General features: G+C 46.0%; 2 protein-coding genes across 7 annotated transcripts in view; both read left to right on the forward strand.

Annotated features, from left to right (window-relative positions):
• Positions 1–18,349, forward strand: part of PLXNB1 (plexin B1) — a 193,191-nt gene extending 174,842 nt beyond the window's left edge. For 5 of the 6 annotated variants that reach the window (XM_037903867.2, XM_037903869.2, XM_037903868.2 and 2 more), the window contains 6 exons: positions 3,505–3,665; positions 8,935–9,082; positions 11,292–11,356; positions 11,463–11,538; positions 12,226–12,300; positions 13,775–18,349. In XM_037903867.2, coding sequence (XP_037759795.1) covers positions 3,505–3,665; positions 8,935–9,082; positions 11,292–11,356; positions 11,463–11,538; positions 12,226–12,300; positions 13,775–13,879 — 630 coding nt within the window. In that variant the 3' untranslated portion in view covers positions 13,880–18,349. Of the gene's footprint in view, positions 1–3,504; positions 3,666–8,934; positions 9,083–11,291; positions 11,357–11,462; positions 11,539–12,225; positions 12,301–13,774 lie in introns of those variants that run through there. The other variant, XR_006292568.1, reaches the window with a different exon arrangement.
• Positions 18,350–19,106: 757 nt separating this feature from the next.
• Positions 19,107–19,296, forward strand: part of LOC102938560 (SRSF protein kinase 3) — a 68,554-nt gene continuing 68,364 nt past the window's right edge. Inside the window, exon 1 of the mRNA XM_043552456.1 lies at positions 19,107–19,229. The gene's annotated coding sequence lies outside the window, so the exon portion shown is untranslated. The remainder of the gene's footprint in view (positions 19,230–19,296) is intronic.

A 19,296-nucleotide genomic window follows, 5' to 3' on the forward strand; every position in this document is an offset into this window, starting at 1 on the left:
GTTCCCCATCCCCTGACCACCGCTCCCCACCCCACAAGAACCTCCGTGCCATCCAACTGCCCCTTGTCCCCTGACTACCCCCCAGGATCCCCTGCCCCTTATCCAACCCCCCGGCTCCCTTACCATGCCGCTCAGAGCAGCATGTCTGGCAGCCGTGCTGCCTGGCTGGAGCCAGACGCACTTCTGCGCTGCCCTGCAGGATTGCGCAGCCCTGCCGCCCAGAGCGCTGCTCGCGTGGTGGCGTGGCTGCGGGGGAGGAGCCAGGCAGGATGGTCCTGCGGGCCGGATGTGGCCCATGGGCTGTAGTTTGCCCACATCTGCTCTAGGGAGCTTAATTTTCCTAATCTGGGCACCCTCTATTTTATAATGTGATTCTGACTATACCTCATTAGGATTTATGCACATAGTGTACCTGCAGTTAGGGTATGTGTTAGAAAAATGTGACTACCCAGGTATGTTGTAAGCAAAAAAATTACTCATGTTGTTAATTTTTCACAATATCACCCATTGGTACCTCTTTTCCTGTAATCTTACGGCATAGGGTTATTCTTTGGTCACTTATTTATGTCAAGCATTCTTTAAGCCTATGGCGTAGTATGACTAAACTCAAATCTCACAGGCCTCACCCTGTAGGCGTTATGTTTCAGCTCTACTTACTTAGATACCTAATACATAATTATCCCTTCTGACTATTGATCAATCTTATATTTCTATAATCCTACAATTTAAATCTATTTGGCATACAATGATTATATATATTTTTAGTTAATTGTAACATCGCACAATAAATGAACAATAAACTAAAATCATTGGCTACAGGAGACACAGTGAGACTAGTGTCTTGTGCAGGGATTCTGTGGCACGGCTGGGAAAATAATCTCTTGAGTCTGTCCAGTGCCTTAAACACGAGTCCACCCTTCCTCACATGCACCCTATTGTGGATGGTTGTGTTTCCTTGTTCTTAGCTTACAGAAATAAAGACATGCTCAGCAAAGAATTCTGATTTTTTTTTTTCCCTTCCCTTATCCTTTCCCCAATAACAGTAGTCTTTACTGAGTTCAGTCTGGATTTTACTCAGACCATAGTATGGAAATTGCTGTCCTCGGATAGGTGTCAAAACTCCTTCTTGTGTCTGAAGAAGGACCCTTTTCCCTCCTTATTCTGCTTGATCTATGAGCAGCCTTCAGCATGTGGACTGCACCATCTTGCTGGTTACTTTTGTTATGGGCTATCTCTGATTCCTTCCTATTGTGGTTCCGCTCACTTTACCCACCCTCAGACACCTCCTTTGGTTCCCCAGCAATTTGAGGATCAGGTTTAATGTTCCCCTTGTATACAATCTGGTTCTGATTTGATGGGAGGGCTACTTCTGAATGAAAGGAAGTGACCTGCAATGAGCTGGAAACAATTGAGCCAAATCAATTGGAGTGGAAGAATTTAATCAGAAAAATGGGAATGGTAGTTGGGAATTGCTTAAGAACACTTTACTAGATGCCCAAAAAGCCACAATCCCAGTCAAGGAAGAAGCCTGTACTAGTTAAAGAATTGAATAGGTTTAGAGGGGAAGTGAAGGCAGCTATAAAAAATTAAACAATAATATATAACAAATGGAGGAAAGGGGAAATTGATAGTAATGAATATAAATCAAAAGCTGGGACTTGTAGACAGCTGACAAAGGAAGCAAAGGGACATAAGGAAAAATCTATGGCCAGCAAGAGTAAAGAACAGTAAGGAGTTTTTAAAGTATATTAGGAACAAAAAGTTGTAAAAGATTTAAAAATGGTATTACTAAATGGAAATGGTAAAATTATGAATAGTAATCCAGAAAAGGCAGCAGTGTTCAATAAATACTTCTGTTCCATATTGGGGGGGAAAACAGATGTCATACCATATGATAACACTCTTTCTATTCCACAAGTATCTCAGGAGGATGCTAAAGAACAGCTATTAAAATTACACATTTAAATGATAACTTGCATCCAAGGATTTTAAAAGAGGTGGCTGAGGAGCTTGATGGACTGGTAGTGATTTTTTTTCAGTAAGACTTGGAACGCTGGGAAAGCTCCAGAAGACTGGAAGAATGTCAGTATTTAAAAAGAGCAAAAGGGATGACCCAGGTAATTATAGGCCTGCCTGTCTGACATTGATCCCAGGGAAGAAAATGGAGCTGCTGATACAGGATTAGATTAACAAAGAATTGAAGGAGGGTAAAATTAATGCCAATCAAGATGGTTTTATGGAAAATAGATTCTTTTAAACTAATCTGATTTTTTTTTTTTACGAGATTACAAGTGTAGTTGAGAAAGGTAACCGTGTTAGGCTTGGTACCACATGACATTTTGATTGGTGCGGGGGAACTAGAAAAAGATAAAATTAACATGGCACACATTAAATGGATTAAAAGATGGCTAGCTGTTAGGCTGCAAAATGCAATTGTAATAGGGGATCGTCACTGAGTAGGTGTATTTCCAGTGGGTCCTGCAGGCATCAGTTCTTGGCCCTACGCTATTTAAAATTTTTATCAGTGACCTAGAAGAAAACACAAAATCATTACTGATGAGGTTTTCAGGTTACAGAAAAAATTGGGGAGTGGTAAATAATGAAGAGGACAGGTTACAGATTCAGAATGATCTGGATTGGTTAGTAAACTGAGCTTAAGCAAACGACATGCATTTTAATGTGGCTAAATGCAAATATACACATGAAGGAATGAAGAATGCAAGCCATGCTCCTAAAATGGGGGACTATCCTGGGACACATGGACTCTGAAAAAGATGTGTGGATCATGGTGGAGAATCAGCTGAACCTGAGCTCCCAGTGTACTGCTGTGGCCAAAAGGGTTAATGTGATCCTGGGATGCATCAACAGGGAATTTTGAGTAGGAGGAGAGAGGTTATTCTACATCTATATTTGTCACTGGTGTGACTGCTGCTGAAATACTGTGTCCAGTTCTAGTGCCACAATTCAAGAAGTATGTGGATAAATTGGAGAGGATTCAGTGAAGAGCCACAAAAATGATGAAATAATTAGAAAACATGCCTTATAATGGTAGATTGAGCTCTTTGAGTCTATTTGGCTTAACAAAGAGAAGGTGTCTTGATTACAGTCTATAAGTACTTACATGGGGAACAAATATGTAATTTTAGTCTCTTCAGTCTATCAGAGAAAGGTCTAACGTGATCCAATGGCTGAAAGGTGAAACTAGACTGACTTGTAAATTTTTAACTGTGAGGGTGATTAACCATTGGAACAGTTTACCAAGGTTTGTAGTGGATTCTCCATCACTGGCAATTTTTAAATTGATTGGATGTTTTTCCATAAAATCTGCTCTAGGAATTACGTTGAGGGAGTTCTCTGGCCTGTGTTATACAGGAGGTCAGACTAGATGATCACAGTGATCGCTTCTGGCCATGGAATCTGTGAAAACCTTTTCCCTACCAAGGCGCTGAAATATTTGTTTACATTCTTCCTATTCATTTTGCATGATCTTTGGCTTGTCCACAGGGGACCCTGCAGAAGTTTGTGGATGACTTGTTCCAGGTGATCCTCAGCACCAGCCGCCCTGTGCCTCTGGCTGTCAAATATTTCTTTGACCTGTTAGATGATCAAGCAATGCATCATGGAATCCTGGACCCTGAGACCATTCATATCTGGAAGACAAATAGGTATGGAGTCATAGTAGCAGCCTGACACTTCCCTAGGGCAGAGAATCCCAAACTGTGGCCCCTGGAGTACTTGCTAGTGGTCACATGGTGCTGGCAGCTCCTATTTCCATTGGAGAGAAACAGTAGAGCACCCATGCACTGTCGATTGGAGATTTTAGTTAGCAGTGTCTCTAGGTCCACACCTGGACACTAGACATCCTTGTGCTCTGGTGGGAGCATATATTGGTAGGCGCAAACTCACCACCGCTTCAGTTCCTTCTCAACCGCCTTTGTCTCAAGACAGTTTAGAGTAGTGCCCACTGCTTCTGTAGCTTCTTTGTTGTTTTAGGCTTAGTTTGTTTCTCATAGCTCTTTGGTGGTATATGCTGTCAATGAAAGATTGTGGCAAGCGCACATCAAATTCTCTCACAACACTTTAAGGAACTTCCATTCTGAGTCTATGGCTACCTATTCATTCCTCTGCTTCTTGTTGAAAACATCATAGAATCATAGAATATTAGTGTTGGAAGAGGCCTCAGGAGGTCATCTAACCCAACCCCCTGCTCAAACTAGGACCAACACCAACTAAATCATCCCAGCCAGGACTTTGTCAAGCCGGGCCTTAAAAACCTCTAAGGATGGAGATTCCACCACCTCCCTAGGTAACCCATTCCAGTGCTTCACCACCCTCCTAGTGAAATCGTGTTTCCTACTATCCAACCTAGACCTCCCCCTCTGCAACCTGAGCATTGCTTCTTGTTCTGTCATCTGCCACTACTGAGAACAGCCAAGCTCCATCCTCTTTGGAACCCCCCTTCAGGGAGTTGAAGGCTGCTATCAAATCCCTCCTCACTCTTCTCTTCTGCAGACTAACTCCAGTTCCTTACAGCCTCTCCTTGTAAGTCATGTGCCCCAGAACCCTAATCATTTCCGTTGTCCTCCGCTGGACTCTCTCCAATTTGTCCACAGCCTTTCTATAGTGGGGGGGCCAAAAACTGGACACAATACTCCAGGTGTGGCCTCACCAGTGCTGAATAGAGGGGAATAATCACTTTCCTTGATCTGCTGGCAACACTCCTACTAATACAGCCCAATATGCCCCTGGCCTTTTTGGCAACAAGGGCACACTGCTGACTCATATCCAGCTTCTCATCCACTTGTAATCCCCAGGTCCTTTTCTGCAGAACTGCTGCTTAGCCAGTCGGTCCCCAGCCTGTAGCGGTGCATGGGATTCTTCCGCCCTAAGTGCAGGACTCTGCACTTGTCCTTGTTGAACCTCATCAGATTTCTTTTGGCCCAATCCTCCAATTTGTCTAGGTCACTCTGGACCCTATCCCTACCCTCCAGCTTATCTACCTCTCTACTATCTACTTATCTACCAGCTTAGTGTCATCTGTGAACTTGCTGAGGGTGCAGTTCATCCCATCATCCAAGTCATTAATAAAGATGTTGAACAAAACCGACCCCTGGGGCACTCCGCTTGATACCGGCTGCCAACTAGACATGGAGCTGTTAATCACTTCCCATAGAGCCTGACAATCTAGCCAGCTTTCTATCCACTTTATAGTCCATTCATCCAATCCATACTTTTTTAACTTGCTGGCAAGAATACTGTGGGAGACCGTATCAAAAGCTTTGCTAAAGTCAAGATATATCACGTCCACCGCTTTCCCCATATCCACAGAGGCAGTTATCTCATCATAGAAGGCAATCAGGTTGGCCAGGCATGACTTTCCCTTGGTGAATCCATGCTGACTGTTCCTGATCACCTTCCTCTCCTTCAGGTGCTTCAAAATGGATTCCTTGAGGACCTGCTCCATGATTTTGCCGGGAACTGAAGTAAGGCTGACCGGTCTGTAGTTCCCTGGGTTCTCCTTCTTCCTTTTTTTTAAACATCATTTATGGTAGCTGTCACGTTGGACAGAAGGGTGGGCAAGCTAGGGGAACTCATTGCTGATCTCACCTCCCCCACCATCACTAACTTCTACAATGTTAAGGTGATCCTATGCCTTCATCCTCTCTTCTGCCAAGGCACCTCTGGTCATCACTGAACTGGTTTCGAACAGGACAGGGCAACTGTACAGCCAGTTATTGGCTGCAATCTCTTTAAATGGTTTTCTTTTAATGAGCTGCTATGCAGCTGTGGTAAACATCAGACTGTTTATATACTTGACAAGTGCCCACTGACTTATTTTGATAGTGGGCTAACAGCTCTCCACCTGGCTGATGATGACACCATCAAATGACTGGGCACATTGCACATATGGTGATACATTTCTTCTCTTCATGCCTAAGGTCTCCTCAGAGTTTCATATCAACCAGGACATTCGACTTCCAGTGTTTTTTACCCAAAGCTTCATTCTTTGAGGGAAAAAGTTAGTCTCCATACTCTAGATGTAAGGACTCACCTTTTACCTTGACAGAGCTAAGCCTTTCAGGGTTCCCCTAGACTCCTCACTTCCTTTGCTAAGAGGATGAGAGGCCAGCTGATCTCAACTTAGAGACTCTGTGTGTGGGTATCTGGATGTATGCTAGCTTACTATGAAGCTTCTGAGGTGGATCATAGTCTGGTAGGATGACTGGTCATTTGATCAGGGCTCAGTCCACCTTGATAGCCCTTCTCAATGACATTCCTGTCAGGGACATCTGCATGCCATGGGGAGGGCACCACATGATCCTCTGTCCACATGTGTGACAGAATCACAGGTCTGATGCTCTGGAACTGCTCGGTATGAAGCCAGCCAGGACTCTGGGTAGCGTGCTCCCCTCAGGGCACTCTTTCCAGGACAAAAAGCCTCCTTGGCTACAGCCTTCCCAGTCTGACCTTGGAGCATTCAGCATCCCTGTTCCCACCGCACCCTTCCCCTTGGTGGGCAAGCCAGAGGGCCCTGCGCCCCAACTCCGCAGTCAGACGTGACTCTCAGCCAGTGTTGTAAAGCAGAAGGGTTTATTGGTCAACAGGAACACAGAATCGTACAAAGCTTGTTAGCTCAGAAGTCAGTTGTCATAAGACGTCACCTGTGTGGTGCTCTGCTGTATTCAATGATGATAACAGTTGGCTGCTGCATGTGTGGTCCCTCTGTGTGCTACCCCGGCTCTGCACAGATAGCTGACACAGCAGACTCCGAGAGAATCCCCAGTGACCACAGACTCTGATAAGGTACGAAGGCACCCGGCCAGGTTTATTGTGAAATGAAACACAATAATAGTTCCCCGCAGACTCTACAGGACATACGACGGATATGTGCCCCTGACAATGGACCGGCTCAGTCAGGGGCGGGACTCTCCACTGCCCCCTAGGCCAGACAAAGCCAGCTCCTCAGGGGTGCATTCTTGTACACCGGTACAAACAAGTTACACATCACTCCAGCCGTATTGAGGTACAACCCCTCAGCATGTTAGGGTGCCACCTCTCACCTTGTACATGTTGGTTCGAACAAAACAACTCTATCCATCATATTCTCCTTTTGACCCTGTCTTTAAGATGGGTCAGCCTGTTCCTTATTATCTCTGTGGAATGTGTTCATACCAAAATGTTCTGGTGCCATCCTGGCACATGTTCATCTTACTAGTACTTGGTACTTTTTAGGTATGTGTATAATTGCAATTATCAGCCGCCTTCTTGCCAACTTCTGTGAGCAGGGCCTGCCTCTGGCTTACAGCTTAACTTTGCTTTATGTTAGCAAAGTCTTGACCATTACTTTAGTTCAGGCCTCAGTCCTCATACTGGGCCTCTGATAGAAGCCTTATATTTCAGGGCCTCATCTTACTACATTAGTGACATTCAGCAGAGTTCATCTTGGGGGAACCCTGTGCCAGATGGCCTGGACTCTCCCCTTCTAGTGCCCCACTGCAGATTGCCTTAGATCCTTCTGCCTGGCTTCCAAGCCACCCGTTGCTCCTCCTCTGGTCTTTTTCCTGCTTCCCGGGCAGTGTCACCTGGTCGCACCCCGCACCCTGGGTCTCAGGTTACGAAGGGCGTGGGCCATTGCCTACATGCAGGCAGCTGGGCAACCTCACTTGCCCTGAGGGCCTCAGCAAAAATCACACACCCAATTCCCACCACCTAGGCATTGGTGCATTACACAGGGAAACTGAGGTACACACAGTATTAGCATAGGACAGTAAGACTCACATGCAACATAACAAGGTGAATAAAACCCACTTCGTCACAATATGTTCTCCAAGCATACATATCACCTATGCCTCCAGATCCACATGGCCTTCGGTGATGCCTCAGGTTTATGCTGGATCCCCTTCCTCCGCACTCACCTCCATATTAAGATACTGGTTTTGGAGTCTCCTACAGTAGAGTACCCATAGAGACATATACTCAAAGAAGAGGTTACTTGCCTCTACAATAACTTGAGTTCTTCTAGATGTTTTGTCCTTCTGGGTGCTCCACTTCCAGCCTCCTTCCCCTCTGTTTTGGAGTCTCTTTGGGCTTTGTGGTTGAGAAGGAACTGGAGTGGCTGTGAGTTTACACCTAACTATATACCCTTGCACTGGAGCAAAAGGATGTGTAGTGCGCAAGCACAGACTCTGCTAACTAAAATCTCCAATTGAGTGCACAAGCGTGTCCACATCTTACAGTGGAGCACTCATAGGGACAAAAATATGTTGAACTTAAGTTACTGTACAGGTAAGTAATTTCTCCTTCAGAGGACAAAGCACTTAGTGCACTAAAGACAGCTACAAATTCAGGAATACTGCATGGGAGGAAGGGCATTAAGTGGTGGTGAGTGAGATGGGGAAGGTGCTCAAGAGACACTATCTCTGTAAAGATGTGGTCTGCACTAGGAAAGTTGGAGAACCACAACCCTAGATCTACCTGGAGATGTGTTTGTAACAGAGGAGATTAGTGACTCAGCAGTACAGTAAGATGGGATTTCCTGATTTGCAGAATGGCCTTATTAACTCTCACAGCTCCAGATCTCAGCCTGCAGCTTTTGATGTGCATGTGACTGTCCATAGACTCTAGGTTTGAGAAAGGCCTCACAGGATGGCTTTTCTGGGAATGTGATGTGATAAAAGTTAAATTTCTCACAGCAAAAGGGATTCTGCTTTCTGAGAGGCTCATCTGTGCCTTTTTCTGAATGTATAGCACTGGCTGCTGGGTCTTCCATGAGATTAAATCTCTGGCCAGTTCTCAGTGGCTTGGGAACCTTTCTGTTCTAGCTGAATTGGGAACTCCATGCTGATGTTGAAGTGCTTTGCAATAAGCAGGATTAGTACCTCCTTTGAGGGCATGATACTCATCCCTGCCTCTCCTCATCCCTTCTCTTTGCAGCCTGCCCCTCAGGTTCTGGATCAACATAATCAAAAATCCCCAGTTTGTGTTTGATGTGCAGACGTCGGACAATGTAGATGCCGTGCTCCTGGTCATTGCCCAGACCTTCATGGACTCCTGTACTATTGCCGACCACAAGCTGGGGCGGGTAAGCATGGAAGTGGGGTGGAGCAGCCAGTGTGTGCAGTGTGGTGAGATTTTGAACACTGTATCCTCCAAGCTGCATCTTGTTTTGAAGTGCTGTAGAGTCTGCATGCTCGAGGGAGGTGCAGGTTCATTGTCGGGGAGAACAGTGTTTGTTACTCCATTCAGATAGATGGATCAGGTCCCTTTGCTACTCTCTGTTTGCACATTGTGTGCTGTCCCTACAAACTGATGAGAGAGTGAGACATTTGGCCTGAATATTAACGTAACATTGGAATGGTGCCCAGGATGTGTGAGGTGCCTGCCCAGATAGTTGAAATACTGCTTTGGTATTTCAACTATCTAGCTGTGCCAGACAGGTTCCGAGACAATAGTGGGGCTGGGGAGGAGGGATAGATGACATCAGTAACATTTCTAGGATGATCAGGGAAATGGAGGGCCTACTTTATGAGAGGAGACTAAAAGAGCTTGGCTTGTTCAGCCTAGCAAAATGAAGGCTGAGAGGGGATCTAGTTGCCCTGTATCTATCTCAAACTTTTGTACTGGTGATCCCTTTCGCACAGCAAGCCTCTGAGTGCAACCCCCCTTATAAATTAAAAACACTTTTTAATATATTTAACACCATTGTAAATGCTGGAGGAAAAGTAGGGTCTGGGGTGGAGGCTGACAGCTTGCAACCCCCCATGTAATAACCTCGTTACCCCCTGAGGGGTCATGACCCCCAGTTTGAGAACCCCTGCTCTGTATAAATGCTCATGGGGGTAAGCACTAGGGAGGGAGAAGAGCTGGTTAAGCTAAAGGACAACATTGGCACCAGAACAAATGGGCATAAACGGGCCATGAATAAATTTAGGTGGGAAATTAGAGAGAGGTTTCTAAGCATCAGAGGAGCGAGGTTCTGGAGCAGTCTCCCAACAGGAATAGTGGGGGCAAACATCCCAACTAGTTTTAGATTGTGAACAGAATTCCATGACAGGGCCGCCTGTGATAGCAGGGGACTGGACTCGATGATCTAGGGTACTCCTTCCATTCCTTTGTTTCTACATTACAAGGTTACACAACAAGGCTAACTCACAGCATGGGGGAGGAAGGGCTGTTTGATTTGTCTTTCAAATTTGATTAGCTGGCTGAAAATTTTATTTAATTTCCTGTAGATGTCATGGAAATGTGGCTGGCTGTAATAAAAAATTAGAAGCAATGGAGCAATTTGCTTGTCTGTACAAGGTTAATGCTGTGAGGTGTAGGGGAGATGAGCCAACAAGCAGGAATGGCCAAATGTCAAAAATGGGTAGAACCATATCACTCTGGTGGCTTGTGGCATCTCCAGCCTCCGCCCTATATGGTGTTTCTCACCCTCTCTTTTGAGTGATGAAAGGACAAGTTCTGTGTCTCTTTACCGAGGGGTCAGTGACTGCAGGTGGATGTGAGACACTCAAGGAGGGCACTCCATGCACGGGTGGGGCAGTGAGGAGCAAGCAGACAAATGGGGCAGTGAGGCTGCAGTGATGCAGAGAGAAATGCCATGAGAAGAAACTGGTTGTGGTAGATGGGAAGGAGCCTTGAAAGCCAGGACAGAAATTTTTGTGTTCTCTAGGGCCTATAGCACTATAATTAGAGTCTAGACTATGTCAGGGTCTCCTTTCCCTGTTGTGGAGACCAAGCTAGATGGGAATCCCTGAGTCTGTATTAATGGACAGAGGCGGTCCTGCCTGACATTTGAGGTCATCACTTCCTGTTCCTTTAACAGTTAGTCAGTACAGCACATTCCCTCTGTTAGGCAGGTGGTACTAGCCCATTAGGATAATACTGCGTCCAGTTTTCATAGAATACCAGGTCCTTAGTGTACCTGTCTGGGGGCCTCCCACTAAGAGATATAGATTGGATACAGCCATGTGATGGCTGTTGTCTCAGGCACCCACTCTCCACTCGAGGTGGCAGGGAATGGTCCCTAGTCTGTGCTCATGTTGAGAAATGTTTGCATAATTGGCGACCTTTGTGGGTACCTAGAGCCTGGGACAGGGCCTCCCTGCCACTTTTGCAGGAGGGGATTGCCTGTTCTCTGCACATCTTGCAGGGAAGGGGCAGGTTCTGCCCACCTCTATGAGAGCAGGGGAAGGACAGAGGCTGCCTGTCCCTGCGGGAAGCTGGGGTTTGTATCTCCTTTCCCTGGTCTTGGTTTCTGTAACCTGTCAGTCTGTTTCTGGCCTTTAAAGGACTCACCAATCAACAAGCTGCTCTATGCCCGGGACATTCCTCGCTACAAGCAGATGGTAGAAAGGTAAAGTCTGAGTGAGCAGGTGGGGACAACTGGGTTGTTTGGCAGGGGGAGGAGGCAGCAGAGGAGCAGATACCGCATTAATTGCCCATGCGCTCCCATTGCATAGGTACTATGCGGACATTCGCCAGACCATCTCCGCCAGTGACCAGGAAATGAACTCTGCCCTGGCTGAGCTGTCAAGGGTAAATAAAGCAACTTATTTCAGAAATCAGTGCATTTTCCATTGGGTCCCACAGGGTGGGCAGTCTGCCTCCCTGACACAGGGTCTCCATTAGCCTTTTCCCCTAGAATATCCCACCACTGCTCCCACCAGAATTCCAATGTTAGTGCTGGCAGGGGCCAGGCATTTTAACCACGGCATCATGACTTGGCTCACAGGAGGTCTAGACCACATGATGGTTGAAAAACACTGGCTGCTGGTGTCTTGTCTGTGCTTGCCCCAACATCACTGCTAGCACCAATGGAAAGTTTTAGGGGAAAAAAGACCAATGTAGCTAAGGCTTCTGAGTGCAGGAGCAATGAATTACACATATTGAATCTATTTCCCCATGTTAAGTATCCTCACACCTTCTTGTCAACTGTCTAAATGGGCCATCTTGATTATCACTACAAAAGTTTTTTTCTCCTCCTGATAGTAGCTCATCTTAATTAATTAGCCTCTTACAGTTGGTATGTTCCACCTTTTCATGTTCTCTGTGTATATATGTGTGTGTGTGTGTATATCTTCTTACTATATGTTCCATTCTATGCATCCAATGAAGTGGGCTGTAGCCCACGAAAGCTTATGCTTAAATAAATTTGTTAGTCTCTAAGGTGCCACAAGTACTCCTGTTCTTTTGGCTGATTATATGTTTGTTATATTACCATAGAATTACTCAGGTGAACTCAATTCGGTGGTGGCTCTGCATGAACTCTACAAATACATCAACAAGTACTATGACCAGGTGAGTGCAGCTCTGGCTTACTGGCTCCAGCCTCAGTGGGCGATTTCACACACATCCCTCCCTATCATTATCTTATGCTTGCCCTTCATAGGTTCATCTAGTCCTGTCTCCTGTTGGATTTGTGAACAAAAAAATTAATAGTCAAGGACATCATAAATGTCCCACTGCCCACATAGTACATAGGCCCATATTTTTAAAGGTATATAGGCAATACTGCACTCAGTTTTGCAACACCTAACTGACTGAAGTGCCCAAATCTCACTTTCAAAAGTGCTTTAGGTACTTAGAGCCTAAATCCCTTTTGAAAATGAGGTTTAGACTCCTAAATCGGGTGGTGCAGTGCTGAGTGCAGCAATGCCTAAACACATTTAAAAATCTGGGACAGATTAATTGACCTCATCAAATAGGAAGAAATGTGTATTTTGTCACAACAAAAGAGCCTTCACTCTCACCCAGGGATTGTCAATATTGATGTGTTTTTGTTATCTTGCTTTTTTTGGTATCTAAATATTTTAGTTTAAGGCATAGCTTAAAAGGGAAATGATCAGTTAAACATCAGTTAACAATAGAAGAATTTGAGATTGCCGTTTCTTAATACTGTTATGTGTATTTTAATAGGTAAAGTGTACAATATAAATTTTTACAGTGAAAATTATGCGTGAGGACTTACATTTGAGACTGTTTCATGTTTACATATTTAATTTTTGTTTCTTTTTCAGAGGGCTTTGAAGGGATTTGAGATTATTGATGAAAGACTATTATCTACTTTGGGGAAGAGTTAAGGCTGTTTTGCTGTAATGAAACATGCATTTCTTTGTACTTAATGAGAATAATGACTTTGTTACATTTGCAGTGTAAGATGTATGCATTTCCGTGCATCTAATTGTTAAGGAAATGACGTTAGAGAGACAAGGTGGGTGAGGTAATATCTTTTATTGGACCAACTTCTGTTTGAGGTTAAGTACGAAAGCTTGTGTCTCTCACCAATCAGAAATTGGTCCAATAAAAGATGTTACCTCACCCACCTTGTCTCTCTAATATGCTGGGACCAACATGGCTACGGTAACACTACATACAACAGAGGAAATGATGTGTCAAGTGACTACTCTACTGTCATTTAGCCATTTTTATTGGCTGTTTTAAAATGAAGATTTTTGCTTTTGGCACCCCCCTTGGTTTTTGGATAAGTGTTTTCTGTAGGTAAACAAAATTATTAAAAAAATAAAAAAAGGGATGAGCATTGTTTGGGGGGGAGGAGTGGGTGATGGCACAGAGGAAAACATAGGGGTGCCCAGAGGGGACCACCACTGGGATGGCAAAGTTGCAGGGGGTCCCTCTGAGACATACTGTCACTGTGGATCCCAATACCCATAGCTGCAACAGAGCTGAGGCTTGCCTTCAGCCAGGGGAATCTGCTGCTAAGAGTAGTCTGTTCACAAGGGAGGTTGCCAGTGAGCTCTGAGTCTTGTTGCAGATCATCACAGCCTTGGAAGAAGACCCGACAGCCCAGAAGATGCAGTTGGGATACCGACTGCAGCAGATTGCAGCTGCTGTGGAGAACAAAGTCACTGATTTGTGACCCAGACAAACAGACTGTGATGCTCTTGGGTGGCTGAACAGAGATGAATAGTGCTGCTCACTGGAACTTCATAGCTTCACACAAGTTGTCCCACTGCCTTTGGAACCAGACGCTCTGGGGAGCTGGCATGTGACACAAGAGGAGGTGGCCAAGAAAATGCAAAGTACAAATGTCCTTACATCTCAGAGAATATTTTTTTACAGATTTTTTTTCCTTTTTTAAAATGAACTTTAAACTATGGGAGTTTCTACAAACCACAGTGAGAGACAGAGAGAGAGAGACCAGGCAGCTTCTTCCCACACGTTGTGAATGTGCCAAGTTTCCAAACAATATTGCCAAGGAGCTGGATAACACAAGAGCTTCAGAACAAAGCTAAAGACCATACATGGCTTCCTGTGAGCCTCTAGCCTCATTTTGGTACTAAGGATAGGAGAGACTAGTGCTGTGCCTGCTGCCCTGAACATTGTATAACCACCACTGCTATGATGGTAATAGCCCAGGCTACTGCACTCATGGTAGTGCTGGACAGTCAGTGTGTGAGCTTCCTGAGCCCTCATGGAACTAGCTGGGGCACTAGGACTGATGTAGTCTGTTAGGGATTGGCCCAGGCGTGGTAACCTCTCTAAGGACCAGAGTGTACTCCTCCAGCATACAGCCCGAGAAGCAACGTGCCTGCAGTTTGGCCCACCTGTTCCATGGTCTGAGCTGAGGAGCATCTCCCACAGCATGACCACCAGTGCACTGGAGGGGTTGTGCCTGGTACCCAGAAGTATTGAATGTAGGGATGAGAAATAGACTGAGAGGGAGATCAGAAAAGTCGCTTGGTCCCAGGGTTCTAGTCTTCCTCGCTGCTTGTCCGTGACTCATGCTAATGAGACTAACATGCTCGCCAGTTCCACGTGTTGACCCAGTAGGCTCAACCTAGTCCTAGCATAAGCAGGCACCATGCCACTGCCATCTATGGAGCTATACTGGACTGAATTTAGCATGGCTTGGGGAGAGGGCAAGGTGAACTTACTGAAGTGCCACTAACTTAGATGTATGTCTGACCCTCTGGTTCTCTGTGGTCAGATGCTGTCCTGTCACTTGGAAAGCACAGTGAAGGCCTTGTACTTATTTCCTTTCTCTGGCTTGTAGCCATTTTGGTACTCTGAACTGGATCTGTAAATACCCTCAAAATTACAAAGTATTTACATGCTTAAGGGGAATGTTAATTTTGTTTTTCTGAGACAATACTTAACTTGAATGAGCATCTCCTTGGACACCATCATCATCACAAACTCCCTAGCTAAGCACTGCCTGTGTCACACTGCTTCTGCATAGTCTTTGCCCCACTGGGCAGATCAGGGGCTTATGATTTTTTCAGAAACATCTGGAGTCGCACAGTAAAATTGGCTTTTCCCCAAATTTCCCACTAAGCTGAAATAGTTCAAGGCTCAATCTCACAGCCAGATATACCTTCCTCACCTTTATCTCTGCCTAAAGTGAAACTCCAAATACTCCCCTGAAGCTGAATATCTTCTTCTCAAATTCTCCTGTGTGTGGCTCCAGTTTAGTGACCTACTGCACACTTAAAATCTTAGTGGAAATCCTGAACTGTTTCCACAGCCCACAGAAGAGCAGAGCAAAGGAACCAAGTGGCCAGGAGCCCCAGTGGATGAGCACCAGGATGAGGAGACCAAACAGCGACCATGCTCTGTAAATTGACCAGCCCCTCTGGCAGCGTTCCCTCTTTCCAAATTGAATGGAACCAAACTCAGGCTCTGCCCTAGTCCCTCCCACCTGAGATTGTTTCCATTCTCTCAGAGAGGACTAAAGGAGTTCCCCTCTCTCCGCATCTAAGCAGGGCTTGAGGTAATGCTTGCTTCCTTGGGGCTCAAAGGGGAGAGATTTCTCTCCATTCCCCCAGCCATGTCTCCCCAACTGAGCACATGGGGAGTGTCTTTGGTTTCCTCTTACTCACTTGTCCCCCCCCTGTGGAGCCAGGAATAGCTCCAGTGCTGAATGACACCACCCCTACATTCAGACCATGTACAGAGTGCAACTTTGACTGCCAATCCACTCATTTTGTCTGGAACTGCTGATCACATGGAGACGGCTAGTCTCCAGAAAAGAAATACGGTGTCTCTATTGTGTGTGTTACCTGGAGGTGCCAGCCAGATGAGTCTTGTTGGGCTGAGCCCTGTGCAGTCATACAATTAAAAAAAAAGCACGGCCCCAGAGAATTTACAAGCCTAGGTTCAGGCAAAAGTTAATAGGTGAAATGAATGTGCGAGGGAGGACGGATGGGTAAGAGTGATGATGCCATCTGTGCAGTGCCAAGCAAACCTCCCGGAGTTGGGGAGCATGAGATTCAAAACTCTTTTGGCATCTGTCTTTATAACTTTTCCAACCAGACACAAGAGCTGGCAGACTTTCCTCTGCTGTTTGTGGCCCAGCAGTGTCTTTGCTTCTCCCACATTTTGGAAAATCTTTTATCTGCGCTCTCACAAAGTCCTATCAGTCAATTTGAGAGGAGGGGAATTCTCTTGTTTATCCAAGATTTACATTAACCTGAAGTCAGATGTTTGTCTCTGTCACCAACCCCTCCCCGCCAACTTTTGGCTCCTGCTTGATCCATCAGCTTCTCTCTTTGAATTTGCCTGCCAGAACATGATGGCAGGCAACACAGGTCAAGGAGCGTACATCTTTGTCTGCGTACCTTGACCAGGATTGAGGTGGGGTGTAGGTACCATTCAGTACTGGAGATAAGATTTCTTGTTTCTCCAGGGACGTTCGTGTGATTTACCCATATAACAATAATATTAACAAAAAGAAGTAATTGAAAAACACTGCAAAAATGGTGTCAAAAGAAAATAAAGTAACATCTCCAGAGTGACCTGTCTCATAAGCTAAAAAGGATACAACATTCTCAGCTTAGTCAGTGAAAACAGAAAAGATGACAGCATACATTTCTCCTACGATCTGTCACCATCAAGCTGTCAAATACCAACTCCCTCTTCCTGTATCCTGGACCTACTTTTTAACGTCCCTGTGACTGTCAGTTTGCAGGTTCAGACATGCCTCTTCTGGTCTCTCCATTCGAGCCTCTCCCACATGGTAGAGTCCACTACCTCAACAGGTGAGGTTTCATTAATGCTTGCACAAAAGTCTTTAATAATTCCTGTTGTGGGGGGTGGTAGATTCCTAATTACCTCTGGGAGGTTCCGTCCAGCCTTCCTGACTCCATTGTAGTTGTGTCAAAAGCCCCAGGGATTTTTATTTCCTTAGATCACCTTTGGATATGTACCATGTTCCTACAGGACCTAGCTTCTGTAGGCGCTTGGTCATGCCCTCCTGCTGTATACACCTAGTCTCTGTCTCTGCAGGACACAGAGATAGCTCTTTACATTTGTTTTATTAATTTCTCGCCATGAAACATAACTTGTTGACAGACCTTAGATCCTCCCTCTCAGATATGAAGTGATCTTTGCGTGGGGGAAGAGAGGGAGAAGTTAGCTTTCAGCTGTCAGAATAGGGGAGGAGAAACTGAAATGGTAATCAGTACTGAGATGTTTCAGAGTAACAGCCCTGTTAGTCTGTATTTGCAAAAAGAAAAGGAGTACTTGTGGCACCTTAGAGACTAACCAATTTATTTGAGCATAAGCTTTCGTGAGCTACAGTTGCATCCGATGAAGTGAGCTGTAGCTCACGAAAGCTTATGCTCAAATAAATTGGTTAGTCTCTAAGGTGCCACAAGTACTCCTTTTCTTTTTGCCAGTACTGAGATATAAATTATCAATAGATTTCAGTTAACCCCCCTTTGTGATGAATAGGGGTTCCTGGCACCTTACATGATGGAACCCTACATTTTGTCTCTCCAGCTTTAGATTCAAGCTGGCCACAGGTTTGGGGGTCACACTCAGAAGTTTTTCTTTATAACCATAAGCGCTTAAAAAATCTATAATGAAAGCTTAAATTCTGCAGAAGCTGACAGGGTCTGGTTCAGTGAAGCACCATGTGCTGCCTCAGTCTGACCCCTGGTTGCTGTTAGATGTCACTTTTTGATGCCTTTCTCCCTGAGCTGATTTCTCTGGCTTTCCAGGACACCAGGGGCATTGCTTGGCTATTTCTGCTCCTTTGGCGGTGGGAGGGCTGTACGTACACATCTTCTCTTGACTGACTTAATTTTGTATTTTCCGGTTTGTTGTGGCCTGGCCAGCCCCACATCCACATCCTGCCCCTTCTTTTTGAGTTCTTGGAGCTCCCAGCATGCTCTCTTTCTCAACAAATTGGAATTAATAATTAATATAAAAAGCTTGAAAATATGAATGTTGTTACATAGTGTAATAACTGTAGATACTATTGTGAGATGTAGGAATCTATTGGTGAGACAAGGTTATGTCTGTAAATAATCAGTTTAGAACCCAAATGATTTTAATAAAGAGAGAATTCTTACATGAGTGATTCAATAAACATTAATATACAACATGGAATGGGTGCCATGGTTTTGTGTCTTAAAATAATTTGGCTGCTACTTATGCTCCAGAATATGCTGCCCCTGGCCCAAGTGCCAACTCCGCAGCTCTCCTTGGCCGGGAATCGCGGTGCCTGCAGGCAGGAGCAGCCTGCGGAGACCCCGTAACCCCCTGCCTAGGAGTCACTGCCAGATATGTGCCAGTCACTTTTTGGAGCTTCCCAAGATAAGCGCCATCCCCCCTCCACCCTGCTTCCCCAGCCCTGAGCCCCCTCCAGCACCCAAACTTCTACACCCCTCACCCCACCCCCAGCACCCAAACTATCTTCCAGAGTCCACACTCCCTCCCACACCCAAACTCCCAGCCCAGAGCCCACCCCCTCCTGCACCCTAAGCCTCTACCCCAGCCTGGTGAAAGTGAGTGAGGGTGGGGGAGAGCGAGTGATGGAAGGAGGGGGCATGGCCTTAGGCAAGGGGGTGGGGCAGGGGCTGAGTGGGAGGAATTGGGGGTCCCTGAAAAAAATTAAATCAAAATTAAATCAAAATAGGGGTCCTTGAGGCCAAAATAGGGGCTAAAGTTTGAAAACTGCTGGCCTGAGGTACCAATCCTGAAAGTTTCTTCGGGGGGTTGGAGGGACCCCTGCAGCTGGGCAGAGCCCCCCAGTCCTATCCAAGGTGCCGGGGGGGAATGGGGTCCCTTTAAACCATGGCATGCAGCTCATTGTAGGAGCAGCAGCTCCCTGGCGCTGAGAAGCCTGCTGAAGCTCCCTGGCTGTCACCAGGCGCGGAGTCTCGGCCCCGCCGTGCCCAGGCTTTGCATCCGCTCGCAAGCTGCATGCAGCTCTGTCCCGCAGTCGCCGCCTCCGCCGCGCCGGAGCCGCGGGGACCCCGGAGGTGAGCGCTGCTGCAGGCAGGGCGGGGGCGCCTCCGCCCAGGCTGGGCCCGCTTGGGCGAGGCTCCG

Source organism: Chelonia mydas, chromosome 7, assembly GCF_015237465.2.
Source record: "Chelonia mydas isolate rCheMyd1 chromosome 7, rCheMyd1.pri.v2, whole genome shotgun sequence".
Lineage (NCBI taxonomy): Eukaryota > Metazoa > Chordata > Testudines > Cheloniidae > Chelonia > Chelonia mydas.